The sequence below is a fragment of the Daphnia pulex genome, chromosome 6 (assembly GCF_021134715.1).
Source record: "Daphnia pulex isolate KAP4 chromosome 6, ASM2113471v1".
NCBI classification, from domain to species: Eukaryota; Metazoa; Arthropoda; class Branchiopoda; order Diplostraca; family Daphniidae; genus Daphnia; species Daphnia pulex.
The window spans coordinates 1,367,012-1,390,126 of record NC_060022.1 but is presented as its reverse complement, the minus strand read 5'-3'; the positions used below and the strand labels follow the sequence as shown (position 1 = coordinate 1,390,126).

General features: G+C 44.1%; 3 protein-coding genes and 1 long non-coding RNA gene across 6 annotated transcripts; 3 read left to right on the top strand and 1 right to left on the bottom strand.

The window, feature by feature from the left end:
• Positions 1-14: 14 nt before the first annotated feature.
• LOC124196198 (F-box only protein 21-like) lies at positions 15-2,514 on the top strand. 2 transcript variants are annotated; one of them, XM_046591074.1, is made up of 8 exons: positions 15-274; positions 387-492; positions 566-977; positions 1,051-1,196; positions 1,266-1,581; positions 1,636-1,713; positions 1,776-2,025; positions 2,090-2,514. In XM_046591074.1, exons 1-8 carry the CDS (start codon positions 175-177, stop codon positions 2,242-2,244), a joined length of 1,563 nt encoding a protein of 520 aa, XP_046447030.1. In that variant the 5' UTR covers positions 15-174; the 3' UTR covers positions 2,245-2,514. The 2 variants fall into 2 exon arrangements, with proteins under 2 accessions (XP_046447030.1, XP_046447031.1); XM_046591075.1 differs by having other exon boundaries at positions 17-274; positions 569-977.
• Positions 2,515-3,754: 1,240 nt separating this feature from the next.
• On the top strand, positions 3,755-4,355 carry LOC124196204. Its single transcript, XR_006875616.1, has 3 exons — positions 3,755-3,927; positions 3,998-4,105; positions 4,314-4,355. It is a non-coding gene; the product is annotated as an uncharacterized LOC124196204 (long non-coding RNA).
• A 2,702-nt stretch (positions 4,356-7,057) lies between these two features.
• LOC124196200 (28S ribosomal protein S35, mitochondrial-like) lies at positions 7,058-8,616 on the top strand. Its single transcript, XM_046591078.1, has 6 exons — positions 7,058-7,251; positions 7,341-7,658; positions 7,719-7,858; positions 7,931-8,110; positions 8,208-8,391; positions 8,494-8,616. The coding sequence occupies exons 1-6, from the start codon at positions 7,134-7,136 to the stop codon at positions 8,559-8,561; spliced, it is 1,008 nt and encodes a 335-aa protein (XP_046447034.1). The 5' UTR covers positions 7,058-7,133; the 3' UTR covers positions 8,562-8,616.
• Positions 8,617-8,652: 36 nt separating this feature from the next.
• LOC124196194 (ankyrin repeat domain-containing protein 50-like) lies at positions 8,653-18,224 on the bottom strand. 2 transcript variants are annotated; one of them, XM_046591070.1, is made up of 8 exons: positions 17,666-18,224; positions 11,626-14,965; positions 11,346-11,535; positions 10,573-11,266; positions 10,394-10,488; positions 10,136-10,294; positions 9,352-10,045; positions 8,653-9,281 (listed from the first exon to the last, which is right to left on the bottom strand). In XM_046591070.1, the coding sequence occupies exons 2-8, from the start codon at positions 14,451-14,453 to the stop codon at positions 9,070-9,072; spliced, it is 4,872 nt and encodes a 1,623-aa protein (XP_046447026.1). In that variant the 5' UTR covers positions 14,454-14,965; positions 17,666-18,224; the 3' UTR covers positions 8,653-9,069. The 2 variants fall into 2 exon arrangements, with proteins under 2 accessions (XP_046447026.1, XP_046447025.1); XM_046591069.1 differs by having other exon boundaries at positions 11,626-14,958.
• Positions 18,225-23,115: the final 4,891 nt, after the last annotated feature.

Sequence of the window (23,115 nt, the reverse complement as noted above, 5' to 3'; positions counted from 1 at the left end):
ACGACTGGCAACCTTGCGATCGTTTCAAAGAAAGAACTTAGACTAACAAAAAAGAAAATGGACACGAGCACACTTTAAAGCACTTTAAAGAGTGAAGTTTAAAACAAGTAGGCTTTTAAACTGTAAACTCTACACATATAAAATAGTTGGATCTGTTTTCAAAATTGGTTTCAAATGGCGGACTCGAATATTTGTTCAGAGAAAGTCCATGCACATGTCCGCGAAAACGTTAGGGATTTCGTCAAGAGCTTGTCGTACCTGAATTTTCCCATAGGTGATTTTAGTTTTTACAATATGGTTGTGGTCTTCAAACCTCTTTTACATTAACATTTGATGAAGTAATTTTTCCTTTTAAATGAATATTTTTTTTCCGTCATCATCCATAGGTGAACCATCTCTACTGACTATGAATAAATTGATTGAAGAGTGTAGTCCTATTCCTGAATTAGTTGAAGAAGAGCTACTGAAACTAATATTTCATCAGGATGAGTTGTGAGTTTCAGTTTGACACTTGCATATTTGCATGCAGGCATGATAAAAAAATTTAATTTCTTGTACTTTTAAGCAGGAATGAAAACCTAACAATCAAGTATTATGCAAAAAAGGTTCTGGTGCATTTGAGGACTTGCAGACTTGAGAAAAAGTGGCGTTCTTTCTTGACACTACCAGTGTCTAAGAAATCTCTTTTGGAAGGGGCTCTATTGGTTTCACAATGGGGTCAAGTTGGACATGAGCATAACAAAAGTTTAAGTGAGATTGAAGACATAATAGACAACATCTCAGATAAAGTTAGACAGCTTGTTGATGCTAAAAACAGTACTGGAGAGGCCTGTAGTGATATGGATGACCAATTGACAGAATTGAAAACAGTTAGAATTAGATTGGATTGCATTAAGACAGTGCTGTATGATGAAATGGGTTTTACAGAAATGGATGAAGATGATACTTGCAACTTTAATAATGTTTATGTTGACAAGGTAAGCATTAGTTATAAACATTGCTTTGCTTTTAATTTAAGCCAATATTTCTTTTTTTCTACAATTTATTGAGGTTCTTCAAACGAAAAAAGGCCACTCGCTGGTTCTTCTCGTAATTTACCACGAAGTTGCAAAAAGATTGGGAATTCTTTGCTTGCCTGTTTCAATGCAGGTAGACTATGAGGATTGGATAATTATGAGACATAGGACAACGTCAGAGTAAAACTACTTCATTCATATGTGCTAGACTATTTTTTCTTAAGTTTTTGTTTTCTTACAATTCTCCAGAAATGGGACTGTTGATATTTTCATAAGTCCTTCAACTGGAATTGCTTCGAAAGGAGTGCAATCAGCCGTCTCTGAGTCGTTTCCGATTTGCGTCGTTCCAGCCAAGGATGTCTTCATGCTACTTTTGAAATATTTAGCACCATGCGGAGTGCCTCATAATAGTCCATGTGCATCTATTCTGAACAAGGAAAACCACTTGCATTTTGTTCGATTAGCCTGCATAATCACTTCTGAAACAGTAAGAGCAATCGAGAGCTACGCTGGATGGTGCAATCATTTCGGATATCAATTGGAACAAGCAATGGAACTTCTTAAGGTCTGTTGTACACAGTTGGGATGACGTACAATTATAACAATTTCTTTTTCTTAGTCTCACGAGTGTCTCAACCATACTCATTTGATCGAATGCATCCAGAAATTCAGCGAACAACAGGCTGCGATTGCTAATGTATGAACCAAGTTTTTATTATTTTATTTTACGTCTTATTTTGTGTCACTTTTATTCTTTAGAGAGAAATTCATGGACGTTTGCCTTGGACTAAATACGCTGCTGGACTAGTGATGATTTATAATGGCGAAGAGGATTTTCTCGAGGATTATGTTAACTCTGGTGCGACTGACACAGACAAACACCAGCATAATGCTTGTCCACCCGGAGGATTGTGCGTCATCGTCTCGGTGCAGTTCAATTGCCAATGTTGCCGTGGCGCCCATTATAGAGTATTGTTCGACAATGGAAATCTTAATTCCATCAGCGAAGGTGACATTACTACTGGGAAAACTCAAGTATTAAGCCGTTTTAATCCTTTTGTAACATTCTTTAGACCATTTAAAGCTTCATCCGGAAGGTGCAGTTATTAACAATCCTCACATTGGGATATTCTTTGAACGATTCGACGGGCGTCGTTACATTCCAAACCCAGAATTGATGACTCAGTTTCCAGAGGACGATGCGTTTGCGAAGTCTTTAATGGGATAGTTGGAAATTGATTGGTTCTTTGAACTATCAGTTAATGAGTTATCCACCATTCGTAGTAGTACCAGGCGTTTTACTCATAGCCTAGAATAGCGCCTAATTTGAATAATGTTAGTTTTTTTTCAGTTTAAACTAGCAGTTCATTTATTAACCCAGTAATTAACAGTATGTTTACTAGTTTGAAGAAAGATAACAACCCGTTCCTCGTTTCCTGTTGAAGCAACGATCGTATTCTGTTTCCCCTGAATATGAATATACTCGTGTTTTATGTAATACCTGAAAATGTCTTCAGTTTATAGAACTTGATAATCTTCTCCTAGGTAGTTAATTATCGGACGTACTAACACAAAAAATCACCATTAATCTACCAAACATTAAAATCGGAATACCAATCGGAACACTATTTTGTTAGCACAAACAGTCGTGGCCCTGGAGGACTCGTCGCCTTGATAGACGCAATCTAATTTTGTGTTGTGCTGAATTCCAAATCTCCTTTTCTCTTTGTCACACCACAACCATGATCAGCCTCCTTAAAAGAAAGGATTTTCCATTGAACTCTGTCACTGAATCTAGTATTGAACACTTAGTCTTTATTGCTCATGAAAGGGATTTCGAGAATCAAGCTTCTAGCCTTAGCTTGCTGACGTTGTTGATAGAACACATTTTTTGACAATGCGATCTTCAACAGTCTCGCCAGTTGCCTAACAATATTACGTAAGTATCCAGTTTTTTTAGGGATTTTTTCGGGATTTTATTCTTTGTCATTTTAGTTAGTTTTGATTAAGTAGAGTTTTAGTTAGTCTCGATTAGCTAGAGCGAGGCTGTATCGTTTTCATTTGACCGTTTTAAATTTTCCACATTTCTTGTTTACAGCGCTAGATGGCCATAGGCTGTCAAACTGTCAGAAACATCAGTTCCAGATACTTTTACTTTACAGTTTACACAATTTCAAAGACATTTATTGGCAGTTAAAGTAAGATAATTTTGTGTGCTAATTGACCGTATATTTTCTAGCAACAAAACGTTACATAGTTACATTTTTGATAATTTGCTTTTATATTGGCTACTTCCGGTTTCTAAATGAGTCAGTTAGTTCAGTACATATTCATTCGACGCACAAAATTATCACCATATCCATATTCGTTATCCTCGTCAAATTTGTAGTAAAGTTCATGTTTTTTTTATACGTACGCGTACTTCCGGTTTTGTCGGCAGCTCAATGGTTAAGGCGCTATCGCTTAATTCCGGTATATTTCCGGTAAATTTGCATTAAACTAACAAGTGAGCTTTGTTCTCTGTGCAGTTCTAAGGATTAAATGCTAGGTTTTAGCAAACAAAAATGCGTTTTTCTAGTTTTGTGAGTTTCTTATGACCACTAATACTGAGTTTTGAGACGTGTCAAATAGATGGCGTGTTGATTGTGTCAGTTAATGGAATGGCGGTTTGTTGTCAAAAGTTAAGCTATCTCTTCTTCGAAACCAATGAATTCATAGGTTAAATTCGAGTGATTTTGTCTGTAACTTGTCGGTGATGTGTTCTTTTCCGTGTATATGTTGGATAACCTTAATGTTTCTCATCAACTTACAGGATGAAACGTGAAAGGGTCGTGGCCGTCGTGCAACCAAAAATCAACTATTGTGTTCAAAATCTTTATATTCTACTGAATGTGACATCAAAATGATACAGGTAATTACCAACACTAACTTTATCCATTTCTTTTGTTGCTGATTCATATATTCTTCTCGTCTTTTATTAGGAGTCATAGTTGAATTGGACTTGCTAGATCACCAAAAGCCCAGCATATAAAAATCTCTGATTTCATCTTCTTGAGAGAAGATTGGATAACTGATTGGTGGTTTCATGTGTAAGTTCACTTCTCATGTCACTGAACTTTTTCTGTTGCAGTCTAATATGTATTGTAAGTACTGATCTCCACTTACATCTATCTAATGTTGAAGAGACGCTTTTGATTGTATACTGATAATTGTTTATTCTTTTAGATCATAGACGTCAAGCACATTGATGACACAAATTATAAACAAGGTGACTTATTTTTCTTTTTTGATATACAGGTTCTAAACTCCAGGTTTCTAAATTTGCATATGAGAAGTCATGTCCTTTCAAGAAAGTCAACAAGTTCCCTTGTTTACTAACCTGTTGGCTGCTACCCTTGAATCTCCCTTTTTACTTTCTTAAGCGGGCCATCTTTATTTAAGGTATTGCTTATTCTGTCGCTACAATCTTGTTTGAATATAATTGCCATCCAAATAAATGTTCATTCTGCTACAGGGTAATCCTTCGCTACTTGTCATGGCCTTCATCCACAGGTGAAAAACCGACGAGACAATGCTGCAATTCAAGACTGATAAATTGTTTAATCGTTAGATTCAATTACAAGTGCATATCTGGGCTCCCTTCTTTTCTGTGGCCCCGTTTCCCTAACTAACCACTAACCAACGCCCGCCGGTGGTCACTCACCCGCTGTGAAACCAGGAGGAGGGGAGGGCTCTGGTCGAACGGGGACTTGGAAGGCGCATGATCCGATGAAAACTTTTGGAGGGTCATGAGTCTAACCCGGAAGCCTAGTATGACTACATCTCCCCAGTAAAACTTGCCTCGTACTTCTCTCTTCTTCTCGGTCCAGATAAATATCTCTGGGGGCCGTAGACATATCCTATAACAGCATGTGCGAGTTAAACAATGCAACCCACTACCCAATGAAACAAAAAGCCATGGTTTATTACTTGCGCAAATCTCCGTCAGTCAAGTTACACATTTTTCTAATTCAACAACTCGCGTAGAATTTTGCATCTAGTCTATTAGTGCAAATCGCGATTCCATGTGTTTGGTAGTTAAGAAAATGGTTGTTTAAAAAACAAACAATGGGGTGTTCTGTGTAGCCAAAAAAACTCACCATTGTTTGTTTTTTTAAACAACCATCTTCTTAACTACCAATCACATAGGATCGCTATTTGCACCAGTAAATTAGATGCAAAATTCGACAGAAGTTGTTGAGTTTGAAAAATTTGTAACTTGACTGGCCCAGATTTCCGCAAAACTAAACCATCGCTTTTTGTCTCATTGCCGCAGCGGTGGTGGCGGGTTGCGTTTAACTCGTACAGAAGAAAAACGTCTTGAACCGGACGCTCTGTTTATTGAATTTTTTGAACATTTTAAAAAGAAAATAAAACAAATTGGTTCACATAACGTATTTATTTTGATTTATTACATATGGTTAAGGTAATTGGTTTTTAGGGTTGAGGGTATAAATTTAGGGGTTAGTAGGTGTATGTTTTCGGGGTTTGAAGGATTGGAAGGTATATGTTTGTGGGGTTTGGAGATTAATTGGTAGGGCAACATTCGTAGGGTTATAGATTAACTGAATTTTTATCCAAACTTGAAATATCCTCCCTCCCCCCTCCAACATCCTCCACTTTCCTTTCCCAATCCCGGAAACATGTTTATTATTTGTTCACATAAGCATCCCAAATTTTTTTTTTGCTTCTGAACTTATAAACGGTAAACTGCAATAGTCACGATGAGAATTTAACAAAATATGATGCAACTTCAGTGACACAACATCAGCACCAAGGAACGGCCAATTGAACTTGATGTAGAAAGATCTTTCACCAACATAGGCTGCAACAACGTGCCACATCGGACACAGACTACGCGAACATACACGATAAACCTATAACCGAAATTAAAAGAATTAATCTTCATCATCATGGAAATTCTGTCTGAAAGGACGAATTAATGACACTTGGTGGTTTTAGATAAACCAAATATTCTGAAAACAATATCTTATAGCTATTGTTGGAACAAACAAAAATGTGTGATTTAGACTGCAACAAAGAAGAAAGTGAAGCTAAGACTGTAACTGGATGTTAATCCTGCTTTTTAAAAAATCAATTACTATCAAGCAGTGAATTCTCATGTGATGATTAAAAAAAATTACACAACTATAGCTAAACTATGAAATCTCTCAGTATCAGTTAGCAAGCTTGCTTGAATGCGCAAGCTTTTTGAATGAGACAGACAATTAGAAAGTTGATTGAAATTTAATTACTTCAGTTGTTTGTGTTTCTTCATTTGACGAAAACACAGCAGTAGGAACACCCTTTACCAGCTGGCTGCATCAAATCCATGTGTACATTGGGTAGCAACAAAGAAGCTTAGACTTTACCAAACTGTTTATCACAAAAAAAAACCAATTACTATCAAGGAAACAGCGTCTCAAATGACAAAAACAAAAATGGCAGAAATTAAAGTAAACTGCACAATCCTGCAGAATAAATGTTGCCAAAGGAACAGCTAGAAAGCTTTTCCAAGGTAGACAAATAAAGTTCTACAGCTAGGCAAGTTAACCGACTAACTAAGTCTCACATTAGAAAGTTGAACATATTTACCTGATAATTTGTTCTTAAGTGTTTCTTACAAAACGTACAGCCGGTACAGGAAAAAGAGATGACATCTTGACAAAATGTACAGATGCTCAGGCTTTGCTCAGGCCGGGTCCCGGACATTCAGGCCAGTGACGTTCAGGCCAGTTCAGGCCACATGATCAGCTGAAATTTCCAAGTAGAAATTATTGGCTAGGTTATCACACAAATAACTAAATTCACACACAAATAATTAAGATTCAGTAACATCTAGGGACAATCCAAACGGGAAATACCATTTTTATGAAGAAAAATGTGAGGAAGGAAAATACGCCGTACGGATTGTCTAACGATACGCCATACGCTTTCAATCAGTGCTCGAAAACAAATGGCGGCGGTCTTGCGTAACGAAGACTTAGTTCCAAATCAGTAGTTGTAAATGTGAATCATAGATGGCGACGAAACTTGTATTTTAGTCTGCTAAAAAAGAGGAAAAAAAAGTCGAATAAAATGTCTGCAATTGTCAACCTACGTGTTTTCCGTAATTTTCAGCAGTTTGTGCCAATTAGACCCATTTCTAATTATCCCACATCATTTCGCAAAAATGAAGAAATTCAAAAAGTGGATGGTAACTTTCATCTGTTCAAACTTAGTATCATTAGATTATTTACACGTGAATGGCATGTGCTGTAACTGGCTTTCTGTAAAATTTATTAGGAGATGATGAATTCCGCTCGCTGGATCTGAGCCCCAACAAGTCGTTAAATATGAGATCATACGGTCGCAAAGTATACAAGAGAGCAGCAGTTCATCCTCCACGTTCCAACAAAATGCCAACTGATCAAGACTGGCCCTCGGTTTGGCCAGTTGCCAGATCTTTCCATCCAGCTAGTGTCCCGCTGCCCTTGCATCAGGGCTGGGTTGTCCCTGGTGCAACACCACCCGGCAAATTTGCCAATGCAGAGTTGATGAAGATCCCCAACTTTCTTCACTTGACACCACCCGCTATTGAGAGACAATGCCAAGCACTGAAAAGTGAGAACCCTGCAGTATAATCAATATTTTCATAAAGCTTTACTCATTATTTGTTTGTAGAGTTCTGCACAGAGTGGCCGAAAGAGTTGAATACCAACGAAAAGATTGAAAATCATTTCCCCATCACAATCACAACTAGTGATTACCTCCATTCTTCCCCCTCATTGAGGGATGCCCGAGCCAGAATTGTAACACTCCAGGTCTGTAAAGAAGAAAAAATAAAGTCACATTTCATTTCCTGTTATAAGTAACTCTTTTCTTCCCTCATGTAGTTGAAATTGAGCTCTTTGAAATTGGACAACCACGCCAAGGATAAACTGCTTCGACTAGTGAAAGAGCGTTACAACCCAGAAACTGACGTGCTGACGATCGTCTCCGAGCGGTGTCCTTTGAGAAAGCAGAACCTCGATTACGCCATGTATCTGCTGAATGTTCTCGTCAGCGAGTCTTGGGTACGTCCTAATGTTTTGCCAAACAAACAACAATTGCGTGCTGGCGAGAGTCTAGTAATCGACACTTCCTCTTTTGTCTCTGTTGTTTGCCGTACAGAAAACTGAGCCGTGGGAGAATGAGAAATGCGAAGCAGACATGGAAAAATATGTGTGGGAAGGGAGCCAGTCGCAACGAACAGTGGAGCAGCTGCTCCAACGAATGCCGGACAGAGAGAAAGCCCAAACCAAGCCGGAGGTCATCGAACAGTACGCGAGAAACGTTACCCGCTTCCACAACGAAGGTTGTTGTTTCTTCTACTCTTTTTTTGTTTGTTCCCGATTCACTAGGTCAATCGCACTAAAATTACATCTTGTTTTCTCTTCTCTTTCAATCAAAAATGTAGGCGAAGATGCGGAGACTATCAACGACTACAAGGAATCTGTTAAAAAGCTTTTGGGTTTGCAGGCCTGATGTAGTTGACGTAGTAACAACCCGAGTCGAAATACAAACCTGAAATACCCAAAAATGAATTCGAATAAATCGACGAATCAAAAATGGGAAAAACGTTGGATGTCTGTTTTACTCGTCGACACAACCAAGAATAATTTGTTTCATTTTCTTTCACATCGACAACGGGCGAACACAAAAAGAAGTTATTAAGAGATAGAGATGATGTAACCCACAAAAATAATCGAAAAAAAAGACCAAATGTTATTATAATATCAAACACACGGGCAGCAGCACAACACGCAAGAGTCACGAAAGAAAAAAAGAGAAAAAATCTAAATGGAAGGAGAGGATATTTTTTTTTCTTTTTTATCTCTTTGGCCGTCGTTCTTGAGATGACGATAAAAACAAAACAACAAAATAAATGTGAGAGATGAATAGAGAGAGCGAGAGTGGTGTGTGTGTTGTTCATTGGGCACCGCCCATTTTTTTCCATATAATTACTTGAGTTTTGTTTTTTAATTTGAAATTTTTATAACTGAGTTTCCTTTTTGATGACGCCAACTGGGCGGCTAACGGCGTTACATAAAGCGTTTTTCAATTTGGTGCTGCCATGTAGTAGGGCGCTGTTGCGGATGCCGGCCAGCATTCCGCTGAACCCGCCGTGGTGACTGTCCCGTGACGACTGCGGGTGAACGACCGGACGGTGGCCGAATCCATTGCGACGAGATTTTGACGGAATTCCTGTAATTTTTTTTAAAAAACATAAATCAAAATTATTTGTCAAGAAAAAAGATTTAAAGACAAGACGGACCTAAAATGATTTGCATGTGACTACTCTGCGTGAGAGGAACCGACGACGGCCTCAGAGAGGAGGAATCGTTTTTGAGAATGTCTATGCCTCTCAGTGTGGGCTGAGTCCGGTCGGGATCGACGCTGGACGTCCGATGTGGCACGGGGGGTGTTGTACTGCCCGCCAGGCTGGCGATCCTGAACGCGTCCTCCGACCTTTCCCGTCTCAACAGACTCGTCAGACTGGAACGCGACTGACCGTTCTTGATCGAGACGTTGCCCGTCATGGGACTGACACGGTCAGACAGGACCGACACCAACCGATGATGATCCAGCGGGGCACACGGCCGAGGAGCTTGAGGCTGAAGCTGCGGCGTATTGGAGGCGGTGGTGGTGGCCGTCGACGACGTCGTCTGATGGATGGGTTGCCAGATGGCCGGCTCGTTGGGAGGAGTGGGCGGCGGAGGTGAGGCGTAGAGTGGACTTTGCGGTTCACTTAGCGGCGACAGGATACGAGACGCCGAGTAGAGAGGCAAATGCAGTCCAGCCGTCCGAGGGCGAGAGCCTCTCTGCTGCCCGGCCTGCTGCTGCAGCTGCTGAGTGAAACTCAACTGCGTCGTTTGGACTGACGGTGATGGAGAAGCTTTCAGGTCGGCCGTCAGCGAGCTGGACCTTGGCGTCGACGTCGACGTCAAGTTGCTCCCAGACTTGCAGCTCTGATGGAAGGAAAATCACAAAAATGTTAATGAAATCAAACGGGCGACGGGGGATGAGGCCGCCAAAGTGAACAATGGCGAACTACTTACGGCCGTCTCGAAAGTCGATGCCGGACTATAGTCCTTGGGCGTGGGGTCTGGCCCGTTGACCGACAAATACCTCGATCCCATCTCAGACGATTTCGACGAGGTGCTCGACGAGTTTTCCAGCAGTTGAATCACTTTCTTGTGTCCGCCTTTCATGGCCAACTGTCAAATAAGAAAAAAAGAAAAAGTTGAATCTCCCGTCATTATGCGGTGCGGGCAGCGCCAACGACCGGGTTTCTAATTTTGTGGATAATTTCTTACTTTCAGAGCCGTTCTACCGCATCCGTCGGCTCGGTTGGGATCCGCTCCACTGGCCAGCAACAGTCTGGCAACGCCTTCGTGTCCTTCTTGCGCAGCTGTTTAGACCCAAACAGAGAAATTCGGTCAAAAGACAATGAAAGAATTGAACGAAATAGGGGGAGAAAAAACCCGTAGTGTACCGATTGAGAGGGGCGTGGCTCCCTGGGAGCAGGGCTGATCGCCACGCGCGCCGGCCTTGAGTAAGAGCCAAACAACCGACTCGTGTCCTTGCCAGGCCGAGCTCTGCAACGGCGTCCGCTGCTCGCGATCGACCGCGTTCACGTCGGCCCCGTAACGGAGCAGCAACTCCACCATGGCCGTGTGGCCCTGCCAACTGGCAATGTGCAGCGGCGTCCGTCCCTCTAAATCACGATCCTCCTCCAAATTGTATTTGACGCCAGATTTCGACAGGATGATCTCCACTTGCTCCAACTTGTTCTCGATGGCCAGCAGGTACAAAGTGCTGCGGCCGTCCGGGTCCTTGGCCGTCACGTCGGCCCCGGCTTCGACCAGGGCTGAAAGGACGGACGTGTGGCCCTCGAGGGCCGCCACGCGTAACGGCGTTTTTCCGTCCAGGCTCTTTTGATCGACGTCGGCTCCCAGCTCAATCAAACGCTCCACCACCGACAGGTGACCTTCCTGGGTGGCCAACAACATGGGCGCTCGTCCGTCGTTGTCCGTGGCCTCCATACGAGCGCCGACTTCCAGCAAAAGATCCACCACGGCCGAGTGACCCTCGAAAGCAGCGTAATGCAGCGGTGTCCATCCGGCATTGTCCCGGTGGGCTTCGTCCAGCCCACGATCCAGCAACAATCGAACCACATCCACAGAGCCCTTGATAAAAATACAATTCCAAAAATTCTTTGTCAATTGAAATCCTTTTTTTATTTGAATTTTTTGAATTTTCTTTTACCTGGGCGCAGGCGATGGACAAAACGGTGCGTCCTTCGGCGTCGATGCTGTCCACATAACAACCCCAAAAAAGGAGAAGTTCGACTATGTGACCGTGGCCCATGGAGGCGGCGGCCAGGAGCGGAGTCCTCCCACCTAAATCCGCCTGGTCCACATCGGCATCCGTTTCCAGCAGCAATTCGCACACCGTCCTGTCATAAAAATCATTCCATCAATAAAAAAACAAAAATAGGGGGGAGAGATGAGTCACTGCCGGCCATTAAACGAAGTGACAAACTCACCGATGGCCTTCGAAGGCGGCCACTAAAAGTGGAGTCATTCCCTCCTTATCTTGGTGGTTGACGGAAGCGCCGTACTCCAACAGGATCGTCACAGTCTCGACGGCCTCGTTGTCCTCGCCGTCCAACGTGCCCGTCATGGTGCCCGTCAGAGTGCCGGTGATTCCGCTGTCGGAGTAAATGGAGGCCGCCGACACTTCGGTCGGTGGTGAGGAGGTGTCACGAAGATCGTGACCGGTTGGATCCAGCGCGTCATCCGAGTTGATTTTGGACGGGCGTCGTTTGAGTAGGACGCGAGGACGGCGCCGGCGGACGCTGTTGCCGCCATTAGCACCAGATGGCGGATTGTTGTGGGACTGGGTCCGGCAGGCGACGCTAAGAACGGCCACCGAAAGGGCAGTCCGGCCTTCGCAATCCACGTGATCCGGCTGAGCACCTGCGTCCAGTAGGGCGGCCACGATATCGGCGTGGCCCATGTAAGCGGCCGCTATCAACGGCGTCCGTCCTTGTCGGTCTTCTCCGTCCACCTGGGCGCCGGCGTTCAACAGGGCCCGGACAACTTCTTCGTGACCAGCCCAAGCGGCTGCTCTGAGAGCCGTCCGGCCTTCCGAGTCACTGGCATCCACCTGGGCGCCTCTTTCCAGGAGGACCTGAACGGTGGAGGCGTGGCCGCCCCATGCGGAGGCTCTGAGGGGTGTCCATCCTTCTGAATCGGCCACGTCGGGATCCGCTCCGGCTTCCAGCAGAATGGAGACTAGAGAAGCGTGACCCTGGCGGGCAGCGATCGAGAGGGCGTGACGCAAAGCGGCCGGACTGATGGAGGTCCGGTAGCGATTGCAGAGTTTGGTGACGGCCGACGTGTAGCCCATCTGGGCGGCGTAGAAGAGCGACTGCTCCGGATCTTCCGCCTCGTTCAACGAATGGGCGTGGCGCAATAGCCTGACGCTGTTGCGGCGCTCCAAAAGGGCAGCCGCCGGATAAACGGCCGGTGATTCTTCCTCCTCATCTTCTTCTTCCTCTTCGCATCCTCCTCCTCGATTGTGTTCAATCGATTCCTCAATCTCCTCCACCGGATCGGCACTCATCCGGCACAATCCGGCGGCCAATCGACTAGTAGTAATGACATTCTCTTCTTCCTCTTCCGTCGCCACGGCAACGGCGGATGCCACGGCAATCGAGTCATCTTCTTCCGGAACAAACGGAGCGGCTTCTTCCGGTTGCTCTCGAGATCCGATGTCCTCGTTTTCCTCTTCCTGCCGGACGACGACGGAGACGACGACCGGTGGCGCACACAAATCCAGCGGTGGACTCGTTGCGTCCAGTTGACTCTCCACGTCATCGTCCAGACCCAAGTTGTGGGCCCCGAGGCTGCTGACCATGACGGCCTGGAGTACGGCCTTGTCCGGCACGGGCGCTTTGGTCCACAAGAGCCAAAGCGGAAGATGCCAGGCTTCCAGCGGCGCCTGCAGTTGCATCCGACCCAAATGGAACGTCAAATCCTCCATCTCGTTGGGCGTCATGAGTTCACCTCGACTGGCCAACGTCACGGCCCAGCGGGCGTGACCTTCCGACACTTTGATTAAAAAGCGTTGCGTGCAATGCTTCACGTCCGTCAGCCACTCGCCGAAACTGCTGTGGAAAATCTGAACGCAACCGCCCGACGTGTCCGGGCTGGCGGCCGGGACCAGCAATTTGCGCAACATGTTCATCCGCTTGCGGAACTCGGAACGGGACATTCGAGCGTCGATGGTGTAGGCGGCCCGCATGAGCTGCTCCTGACTGGGTGGGTGACGACTGGCCAGCAGAGTGGCCAGCAGAGGCTGGACCTTGTTCCATCCGCGGCGGGTGAAGAGCCGCTGGCAGAGCCACAGGTAGAGGCCGTTCAGGGTCCCGGGAATCTCGGGAATGTCGCGGAGGAGAACGGAGCCGTCCGCCACTCCGTCCAGCACGGCTTCGACGTACAGCAAACAGCCGTGGCTCTTGATGTGCAACATGTTGAGAGCCGGGGCTGTTTCTCTAGTCAGGTGACGTCTGAGGGCCGCTTCCTTCTCCAGGCGGCCCAGAATGTACTGCTGGACGTCACGGACGACCGAATTTCGCCGCACCTGATCCAGGGCGATTTTCTTGAAGCCCGTGAAGAGACGGGCCAGGGGTTTGTTGCTCCTCCGCAACGTCACGAGGAGGAGAAGCCACGGTGGAAACAAGTGGTGGTGATTGGCCAGCAACTCGGCGATGCTCTGACTGGAATCACCGTCGCAATTGGTCGGGTCCGTCAGCCGGCGGACGCCGTTGAATCCGCCGAGATCCTGGACGAGCGAAGGTTCGTCCAGCGAATCGACGATGAGGAGGAGATTGCGAGGAGGAGTGTCCATCTCGAGGAGTGGGAAGAGAACGGCTCGCTGGAAGGACTCGTCCGGGTCGCGTTCCATGCGATCCGGGTGGAGCCATTCGGCCAGTTCAGAGTGCCGGAGTTTGTCGGTGTATCCATCGATCAGCCGTGACTCTTGGAGTTGATCCACCAGGCGCCGGATGAATCCAGCCACCGACTGCGTTTCCGGCTCGTAGCCGTTGATGAAGTGACTGGCCAGGACTCGATTGGAAAGCGATCGGCACTGCTGGCCCAATCCTCCGCGGACGATTTCCAGGGTGACGGCCGTTTTCCCAGCGCCCGGCTCGCCGACAATAAGGACACCGGAAATGTTGGCCACTTGAATCTTCTCGGCCGTCCTGTTGTCGAGGATGTGTCCGATTTTGGCGAAAACCCATTCGCGGCAGTAAAACGTCTTGGGCGTGCCGTCCAGCACCAATTGCGGATGAAAGCGGATCGACATTTTTTGGTTCAAGTTTTTAAAAGTTTCTTTTACTATTTGGTTTGAGAATAGGTCCCCCAGGGGACGACGGATGGATGGATGGATTGACTTTGACGTCCAAGAAAAGACGAAAAAATTAAAATTGTTTTGGAGACGTCCGTCGTCAACGTGAGGTTGCAGTTACAGCAGGAGCGCCGGTGGGTGAATTACACGAGGCAGAGAAAGGAAAGGAAGAAGCCAACATTCCAAGACGGCCCAATGCAGGGAGGAGCAACAACACGTCGGCGGATGTGAGGATTACAGTTGGCACTTCTTGGCTGGCTTCCACAACGACGGCCGCCTCCTCCAAATCCATTCCAGCCAAACAAAACGGAAATAATAAAAAAAAAAAAAAAAATGGCCTCTAGTTCTTTTCTTCTGTGTTTATTCCAGTGCGGGTGGATTGAAAATTTTGCGCCGTTTGTATTTTTGGTATTTCTTCTTCTTATCCAGCGGGGGGGAAAGAGAAAAGAATGGCGGCGCCAATCTGAATTCTGAATGGTGGGAGGGAGAAATAAAAAAGGATTAGTTATACAATACAGCAAAAAAGAAGAAAGGAACAAGCATATTGTCTATTAACAAACATCAAATATGCAAAGCACGACGGCAGGAATGCTAAAGTAAAGACGGGGCCCCAATCAAACGCCGTTATTTATTTCCCTCCTATTCTTTAGACTTTTCCCTTTTGTGATTGCTGGAAAAATTGTTAGCAATGCCAGAAATGTCTCTTCTGGGCTTCGGGATATGCAACTTCTCGTTGCCAGATTCTTTTTTGACACAAAGAAATTTCTTCATTTAAAAATGTTTTTTTTTTTTTTTTTTTATTTCTTGGATTAAATTTAAAAAAAAAAGTTGAATTTCGCATTTTATTTCTTCTTTCCGTTCCTCCCAAAAATGGCCGTCGTGATACGAGAAAAGACTTGGGTGGGCTTCAAAGGATGCGGGGAGGAGGAACACCTGCGAGTCCGAATATAGTCAAGAATAGCGTAGGGAATTTTATTCTTTTGGGCTCGGTCGAATAGGAGAACAACAATAAGCCAGCCGACTTGTTGTTGTTCTTTCAATTAGTTGTTTTCTCTCTCAGTTGAGGTAATCGACTGTCCGTCTCACTGACTTGCCTCTCTACCCATATCGAGATGTAGAAGAAGGAGAAAGTCGAGTGGGTGGAGAAGGGCGTGCCGGGCTCTCGATGTGCTTCACGATGTACGTCAAATGACGGAGCCGCCGATCCAATTAACACCCGAGGGAGTCGAGTAACGCAAGAAGAAGAAAATAATAATTCCACCCCCGTCGAGAAAACGACGGAGCCAATTCGGCGGTTAGTAACAATCAGGAAATTTCCTTTTTATTTCTCGAATCTTTCATCACTTTTAGCCGTTTGACGAGAGAAGAAGAAGAAGATATTGATCGACTAGTCACGTGGAGCGAAACGATAGTCCCGTTGGGTTTCGCCATGGAAGAAGACGAACAAGTTACCGAGGAGAGAGAACCGCTCGATTGAGTCAAAAGTCCAAAGGGACTAGGAGAGATGGTCGTAGAGGGGGGCAAACTCACGATCGATGTGCTGCTGCTGCACAGCCAGTGTCACGTGACACACAGGGCAACTGAAGACGAGAGAGAGAAACGCGTCATCCCCCATTGGGGCAAGCGTTCAAGAAAAAAAAAATTTCTTTTGGAATTTCTTTTTTCTTTCTTCCTTCTATGTCAGTGGATATCTTCCATCTGTGCTGCTGCTGCTGCGCCTAAGGATCTCGACTCCAATGACTCGCGATGGCACCCGTCCAAGAAGAAGAATAAAAAGAGAGAATCGTTTCCTTCCACATTGAATTGAAAAAAATAAAAGTCGATATAGGAGGGAAGAAACAAAAGAAGAAGAGAACCTTTTCTTTCGTGTCACGTCATCATCAACGTCCATTCAAAAGCTTTTTTTCTATTCGGTTTTAGTTGACGACGCTCAAGTGTCATCAAAAGAGATGAAAGACTCTCCCAAATCAATAGGAGCAAGAAGAAAACGATCCAAAAGGGAAATGTATCTCATTAGCCCCAAAGGTTTTCTTCTTCTTCTTCCCTCTAAAGAAGAATATAAAAATAGTTGGGACAATAAACAAAAGAAGGTGAAAAATGTAGGCGTACAAGTGAAATGGTCAGTGAGTGAGTGGGGAGGGAGAAACTTCCGTTCTCGTGTTTCCTGGTGTTATTGTTGATTTAACAATAAACAACAACTTGCAAGTTTCTGACCTATGGGGGAAGCTCGAAAATGAGACACGGTAACTTCTTGTCTACATGGCCGGGGGTTCAACTTTTTTTCAGACGAGATGGCCAAAGGCGACGGAAGCCAAGACCTTCCGTCCGCAAGAGGGGAGAAAAAAGCCGCGTAAGGTTCTAATTACACCTTCAATTATAATTTTTAAAAAACGGGAGGAGACGTTAGGCAGGGGTTAGTGAAAACGTTGCCCTTCTTTTTTTCCAGCTCAATCTGGTCGTGTGTGCTTTTTTCCCACACTTTTTGGTACAGTGAATGTCGTCACCTTATTCACTTGGGCCAGTGGGAGAGACAAATATCGATCCACGTCTAGCACAGGGAACCATTAGACAAGTTTTTCTCTTCCCCCCTTCTTCCTTTCTCTCTTATAATGGATGGATCCGGTGGTGGTGTGGTACTGGTGTGTGTGGGCCATGGTGGAACGATAGAGAGTCTGACTGCAGAGATTAGCAGAGCTAGACTCAACGTTTTCTTCAAAGTTTCCGCTGTGTGGAGGAGTCCTGCCAGGCCTGCAAAGTGGATCAGCAGCTGCTTCGACAGCCCACTGCTGTGATGACATGGTGAAAGACAGGAAACAGTTGAAGGATTATGTAATACGATCGCCCTACAATCGTCTCGTACATTTTATGGCCTACAGAGATACACAATGGACAATCGAGACATGTGACACCCCCTGAAGAAATAAGGACGTGCGGTCTGTACGAATAAAAAGTTTCTCCACACATTCTCTTGTGTGTGACGATGACCTAATGCCATGATATTATTTCTCTCCCCCCCTTTCAATTTTTTCCTCATTTAATCTTTGTTCGGTGATTCATCAGGCCGACATTCTTTTCTTTCAAGGATTTTACAGGAAAAAACGAAAATAAAAATAAAATAGATAACGAAAACAGACGACGACAGAAGAGACCTCTCGCTCAAGGATATTTACCTAAAAGCAAAGCCCAAACCAGTGGAGGATGAATCACACACACAGAGAGACAACGAGGGGGCTTTTTCCAAATGGCGCCACTGTACGTACACACACACACACACACAGACAACTTCCTTTTCTTTCTTGTCTGGTTTTTTTTTAATGGAATTCTTCAATTCACTTTCGAAAAAACAACAGGGTCGAGAGTCAAAACAAGATCATTTTCGGGGTCAATTGTTTCACTACCGAAATTGGAACGGCTCATCTTTTATTTTTTAATATTTTTTCATCCTCAGCCCCCAGTCTGCTGCTGCTGCTGCTGCTGCAGACAGGAAGATGAAAGGGAGAGCCCACAAAAGTTAACTTGATGAATTACACGAAGAAACGCGCCGAAGTTTTACGACGACGACGGCAGTGGAGAAATGCACTCACGATGATGAAGCGTGAAACTATACTCGTCTTGACAGTCGAAAAACGTGAGAGGGGGGAGAGATGGCACACACACAACACACACGAACGACCATCCGTGGTTCTCTCAACACTGAAATATCCCACCCGACTGAGGGAGAAACTTATGAAAAATAGCAACCAGCTACTAGGCCAGTGTGTAAAATAAGGGCTGGGCGTCTGCTCGCTGCCAGCGCCATCTAGCGGGAAAATTTAAAACTATGTCAACTGTCGTCTCTCCTTTGTTGTTGTTATCGACTGGGCGAAGCGAAGGCAGTTCAGATGTGCCGTGATTGGCGTCATCAAACAAACAAGACGCGCATATACAACAACACACAACTGGGGACGGGCAGTACACATCAACAACAATACGGACAATGCCAACAAAAAGGGCGAACAGTTCTCGTCTTTCTATAGACTTTTTTGTCTGCCCCCCGCACCGAAAAGTCAACAACAAACAATGCAGTCGTCGTCGGGAATTGCACGCATCCGCCGCATCCGTTTCCAATCGATTGGCGAACGAGCCCTTCTATTCTTCTTCTTGAATGATGCTAATCGCCGATGTATATAATACGCCCGCCGCTTTCGCGGCCCATATTGTTCTAGAGCTCTCTCGTTGCAACTCGATGGGCGCGTCTGATTGTTGTTACGTTACATGCGAGGCCCCATCACATCAATTTACGGGAATCAACTTTCCCAGTTGGCTGGCACCAACCACCACACCGGCCAACACCAATTCGCACTCGAGGCGAAGCTGCCTGCTGTATTTTTAATGTTTCCAATACATCACCACCAAACTGCGCGCACCAAAGGATTCGGTATGTTATACTACACGTGTAGATAACCATTGGTCAATATGTTGATTTTTTTAAAATGGAAATAAAATGCCTTTCACTCCGGACAAACGCAACCGGACGAGGAGAGGCGAACTCCGCCGGCGGGTTGGAAGAACTTGGCCGCCCAGTAAGAATCGATAGTATTATAACTTTCGCTTTTTCTTTTTGTAAAAGATATATTTATTTCAAAATAAAATCAACCAAACGCACAGGCAAAAGAACGAGAAGAAAAAGAATTCTCCGTGTCTGACTGTGAGCGGGTCCCGGTGCGCTCTTGCCGCATCAGCGAGCGTGAAATCTCGTCGCTTCACGAATTTCTCCCATTGTTTTTTCTCCCTCCTTCGTAATTTTAACTTTTTTTCAAATTCTTTTTTTTTTTATTTTATCTTCCTGACATGAGCACCTCTTGTTTTTTTTTTCCTTCGCATTTTAAACGTCCCTTTTTTTATTGTTATGATTATTTTTATCGTGCATCCACCTGGCCGTCTACACCGGCGAAAAAAAGTCTAATAAACTCTCAGATAGCTTTCACCTTGTTTCACAAGTTTTTCTGTTTCTCTCTCTAGTCTACAGACTGCATGGGTTGTGTTGTTTCGTAATCATTTTTCATTCATATCATCGCCTAGATAGCCTCGAGCTGTCTTCTTTCAAGAATGTTTGTATGAGTAATAAGCTGCTGGACGTGGCCCACCACCACCAACCCCAAAGTCTCCGGGTATTTTTCCTAAACCGCAACTGCTACAGTGCTACACACAAGAGTGTATAATAGACAAAAAGGAAATGATTATTATTATTATTGTATTTCCGTTCCCGATTTTTTGGTTTTTCTTCTTATTTTGTCAATTATTCGGATTCCTCCCTGACACACAAATGAAATTTTTTAAAAAACAAAACAAAAAAAGGAAAACAAAATTTTTCTCAACTTTTGTTTTGGCTGTGCCAGGCGGTGCTGATGGCCCGTTATACTATATACGTTCTCTCCCTTCACATGTAATATGTGTGGTCGATAGGACGGACGGTATTGATTTCCGAGCTGAAGCACTCAACTTCTTCTTCTTTTTTGTGTGTGTGTCGAGCAGTAATGATATTAAAAGCGTAATACGACAGGACACAGTGTTGTTGTTTGTCACGTTTTCCGGCCGCTTGTCGCACCAATTAACGACGTGGGCCCCCCTCCAACAACCAAAAAATGCGCTGAACTCTAACAAATTGCGTATATTAATGTATATAAGAATCAGTCCGGATTGGAAGTAAAATCATGTTAATGGTTTCACCTCATGACATCCTTTTGTTTTGTTTTTTTCGAGCAGGTTTATACTACTACTACGCACATTGGCCAAGGGAAAACGGTCGATTACATTCCCATATTGTCGTGCGTCTATGATACGAACTTTAGATCTTGATTCCACAATTGGAAATTCTCTCCTAGATTTTTTGGGGTTTCTGGGTCAAAACGAAATAAAATGTTTTTTTATTTTTAAAAGTATCGTGGAGCTGATAAAGTGTTGACTCATCGGTCGACTATACCAAAATAAAAAGAAGAAAAAAGAAAAGAAAAAAAAACTGGTTCGGTCATTCCTGCTTAGACAATGGGACTCAGCAGACACTGCGTCCAAAAACGTCCACGTGAAATAATAAAAGCGGCGCATTAAAAAGAAATGTATTTTAATGTGAAAAAGATGTGCGTAATAAAATAAGAATGGGGCAAGGAAATTAGCCGAGTCAAAGTCAATCTAATGGCCTACCATAAAAACGTTGAGATAGGACAATAGCACCACCACACCAACCGTTTAGAAAAAGACTTGGCCAAATAATAGCGGCGCCATTTAAGGGCGTATAGCGAAAATTCTCTCCGACGTTTATATGATTGACGCGACTGGTTCTTATATATTCAATAAAAAATTAATTTCCCCAAACTATGTGCAGCACGTATAAATAATAATTCCGGTATGACGAGTTCTTTTTTTTATTATTTTTCAATGACCGGTCTCATCATTCATGCTGTTTAGATATATTTACGGTTTCGCGGTTTTCTATCATGATGGAAAACGAAACGAGAAAAAATATGAATAAGGGTCATTGATGGTCGGCGGGAGAGCGTTGTTATATACCTGTTTTTCGTTGCCAGACTCTCTCACACAGCACAGTTCGCCGTGTGGTTTTCTATTGTCCGCGTGAAACCGACCGTGAGCCGGGGGTTTGATGATGATCGGCCGGAGTGCGGCCCATGATGAATGAGACCTGGCAATTCGCCTCCGCACGTCTATCCATTTCAAACTCTAGTCCTACATTATAACCTATACGTTTGGACACGTTTCCTTTATATTGTTGCTCCGAGGCTGAAAAAAATGTAGTAATTTCCGATTGCATTACAGTTTTAAAAAAATTCGAAATTGTGTGTTTTCCCGCCGTTTTTTTTTTTTAAATTATATTTTTCCACGAAACGCCAACAACTCTGGGACGTCTAGATATATTATTTGCGCATTAGGTGCGCTTTCCACACCTATGTGTGTATTTCACAGCTCTCGCAATCCTCGCATACGTATATAGAAAGTTTGATGTTGACTTAAATGACTGGCCGGCAAAGCCTTAAAGCTTTTTTGCCAGATAATAATTTGGCACGACAGGACAATCTCAACATTTTTTTGTCTTCTTCTCCTCTACTAGTAGATAACCGGTACTACGTATCACGTCCTTAATGATTACGTTCGTACGTTTATACCCGTTCGAGATTCTATCTTGTGTACATAATAAGACACGACCAGCTATCTAGCTCTAGCTATATAGCTATAGGTGCTGAGAAAACACGAAATAACAGTTTCCACGCCAAAGTTAAAAATGGCCGTGAGCCGGTTTGGGGAAAAAATGTTTCCATACCTGGCGGGCATTTTATTAGCCAATAATAATAATTCTATCGCGCATGCAGGGGTGAAAGTGATGAGAAAGTTTTCTGAATGAAAAATCTAGCTATAGCAGCAGCCCTATTATAGATTGAGTCGTTCTTTTTTTCTGTGGGATGCCTTTTGTTATTGTACACGTCATCGGTCGGGAGAAAAGAAGAAAAAAAGATGAAATATTATGGACACACAAACCGGATAATAACTTGTTTCATTTTGAAATGAAAAAAAGCCATACAAGCGTCGAAAGTTGAAGCTAAAGAGTCACCGGCGAGTGTACATATAATCGCTCAGGGCGATGATCAATAGCGGTACGTATATCCGTTGCGTCGTCGCCGCAATGCAAATTCGATTATTCTCAAGCGGAAATTAATTACATAGGGCTTTCGTGATTTTTATTCATCGCAGCCCATCATTCATTTTAGACTGGCGTCTATAGAAAATTTTCTATGATGACAAAAATGGTAACAGTTGATTCGATTGCGTTGTGAACTTTTGTGCCTCTAATTTAGTTTTCAAGTGAAACCGCAGCAGAGCACAGACTGTAGTAATAAGTATTGAATTTCGCCCGGTGGACAATACAAGTCGAAGCCCTATAAAAGAAGAAGAACTGGGCTAACTGCTGGTCGGATGTATTTACAGTCGATGCGGTTGTACAGTATAACAATGACACGCAAAAGGATATGAACAGTTGACGGGGCGGACGTCAGCAGTCGAGCCAAGGTGAGCACATCGCCGAGCTCTGCTGCTGACGCGTCTGGTGCGCGGGGTGACTTATTATTATTTCTATGCAAATGCTATTGCATACAGACAGGAGTGCCATAGATAGACAGACACACATGTGCGTGATGACGCATATAAAGGACTATGTACCATAACAGCAGGTGTGAATCCCGCCGTCAAACTTTGAGAGAGATGAGAGACAAAAAAAAGTTATAAGGAACGAATTTATCATTATTACATTATTATAAGGTATAATATACAATTTCATTCCCGCTGGGGGTTTTCGAACTTGATTGGAATTGCATTCGGACGAGTGGAAGAAAAGAAAAAAAATGAGACAAAGATGGATGGAATAAGAAAGAAACGAACGGAAAGAAAATATAGTATCCTCTCAGCCGGACACACGGCGCGCTAATGATGTAACATAATAATTTACACCCTACAGCGCGCCTATTACATTTGTGATGTATTATAATATTCATAGAGCTGCTGGATGATAATAGGGAAGCCAAACTGAATATACTAAGGTCTCTTTTCAAACGAACAAAACGTTATATAGCTTGGG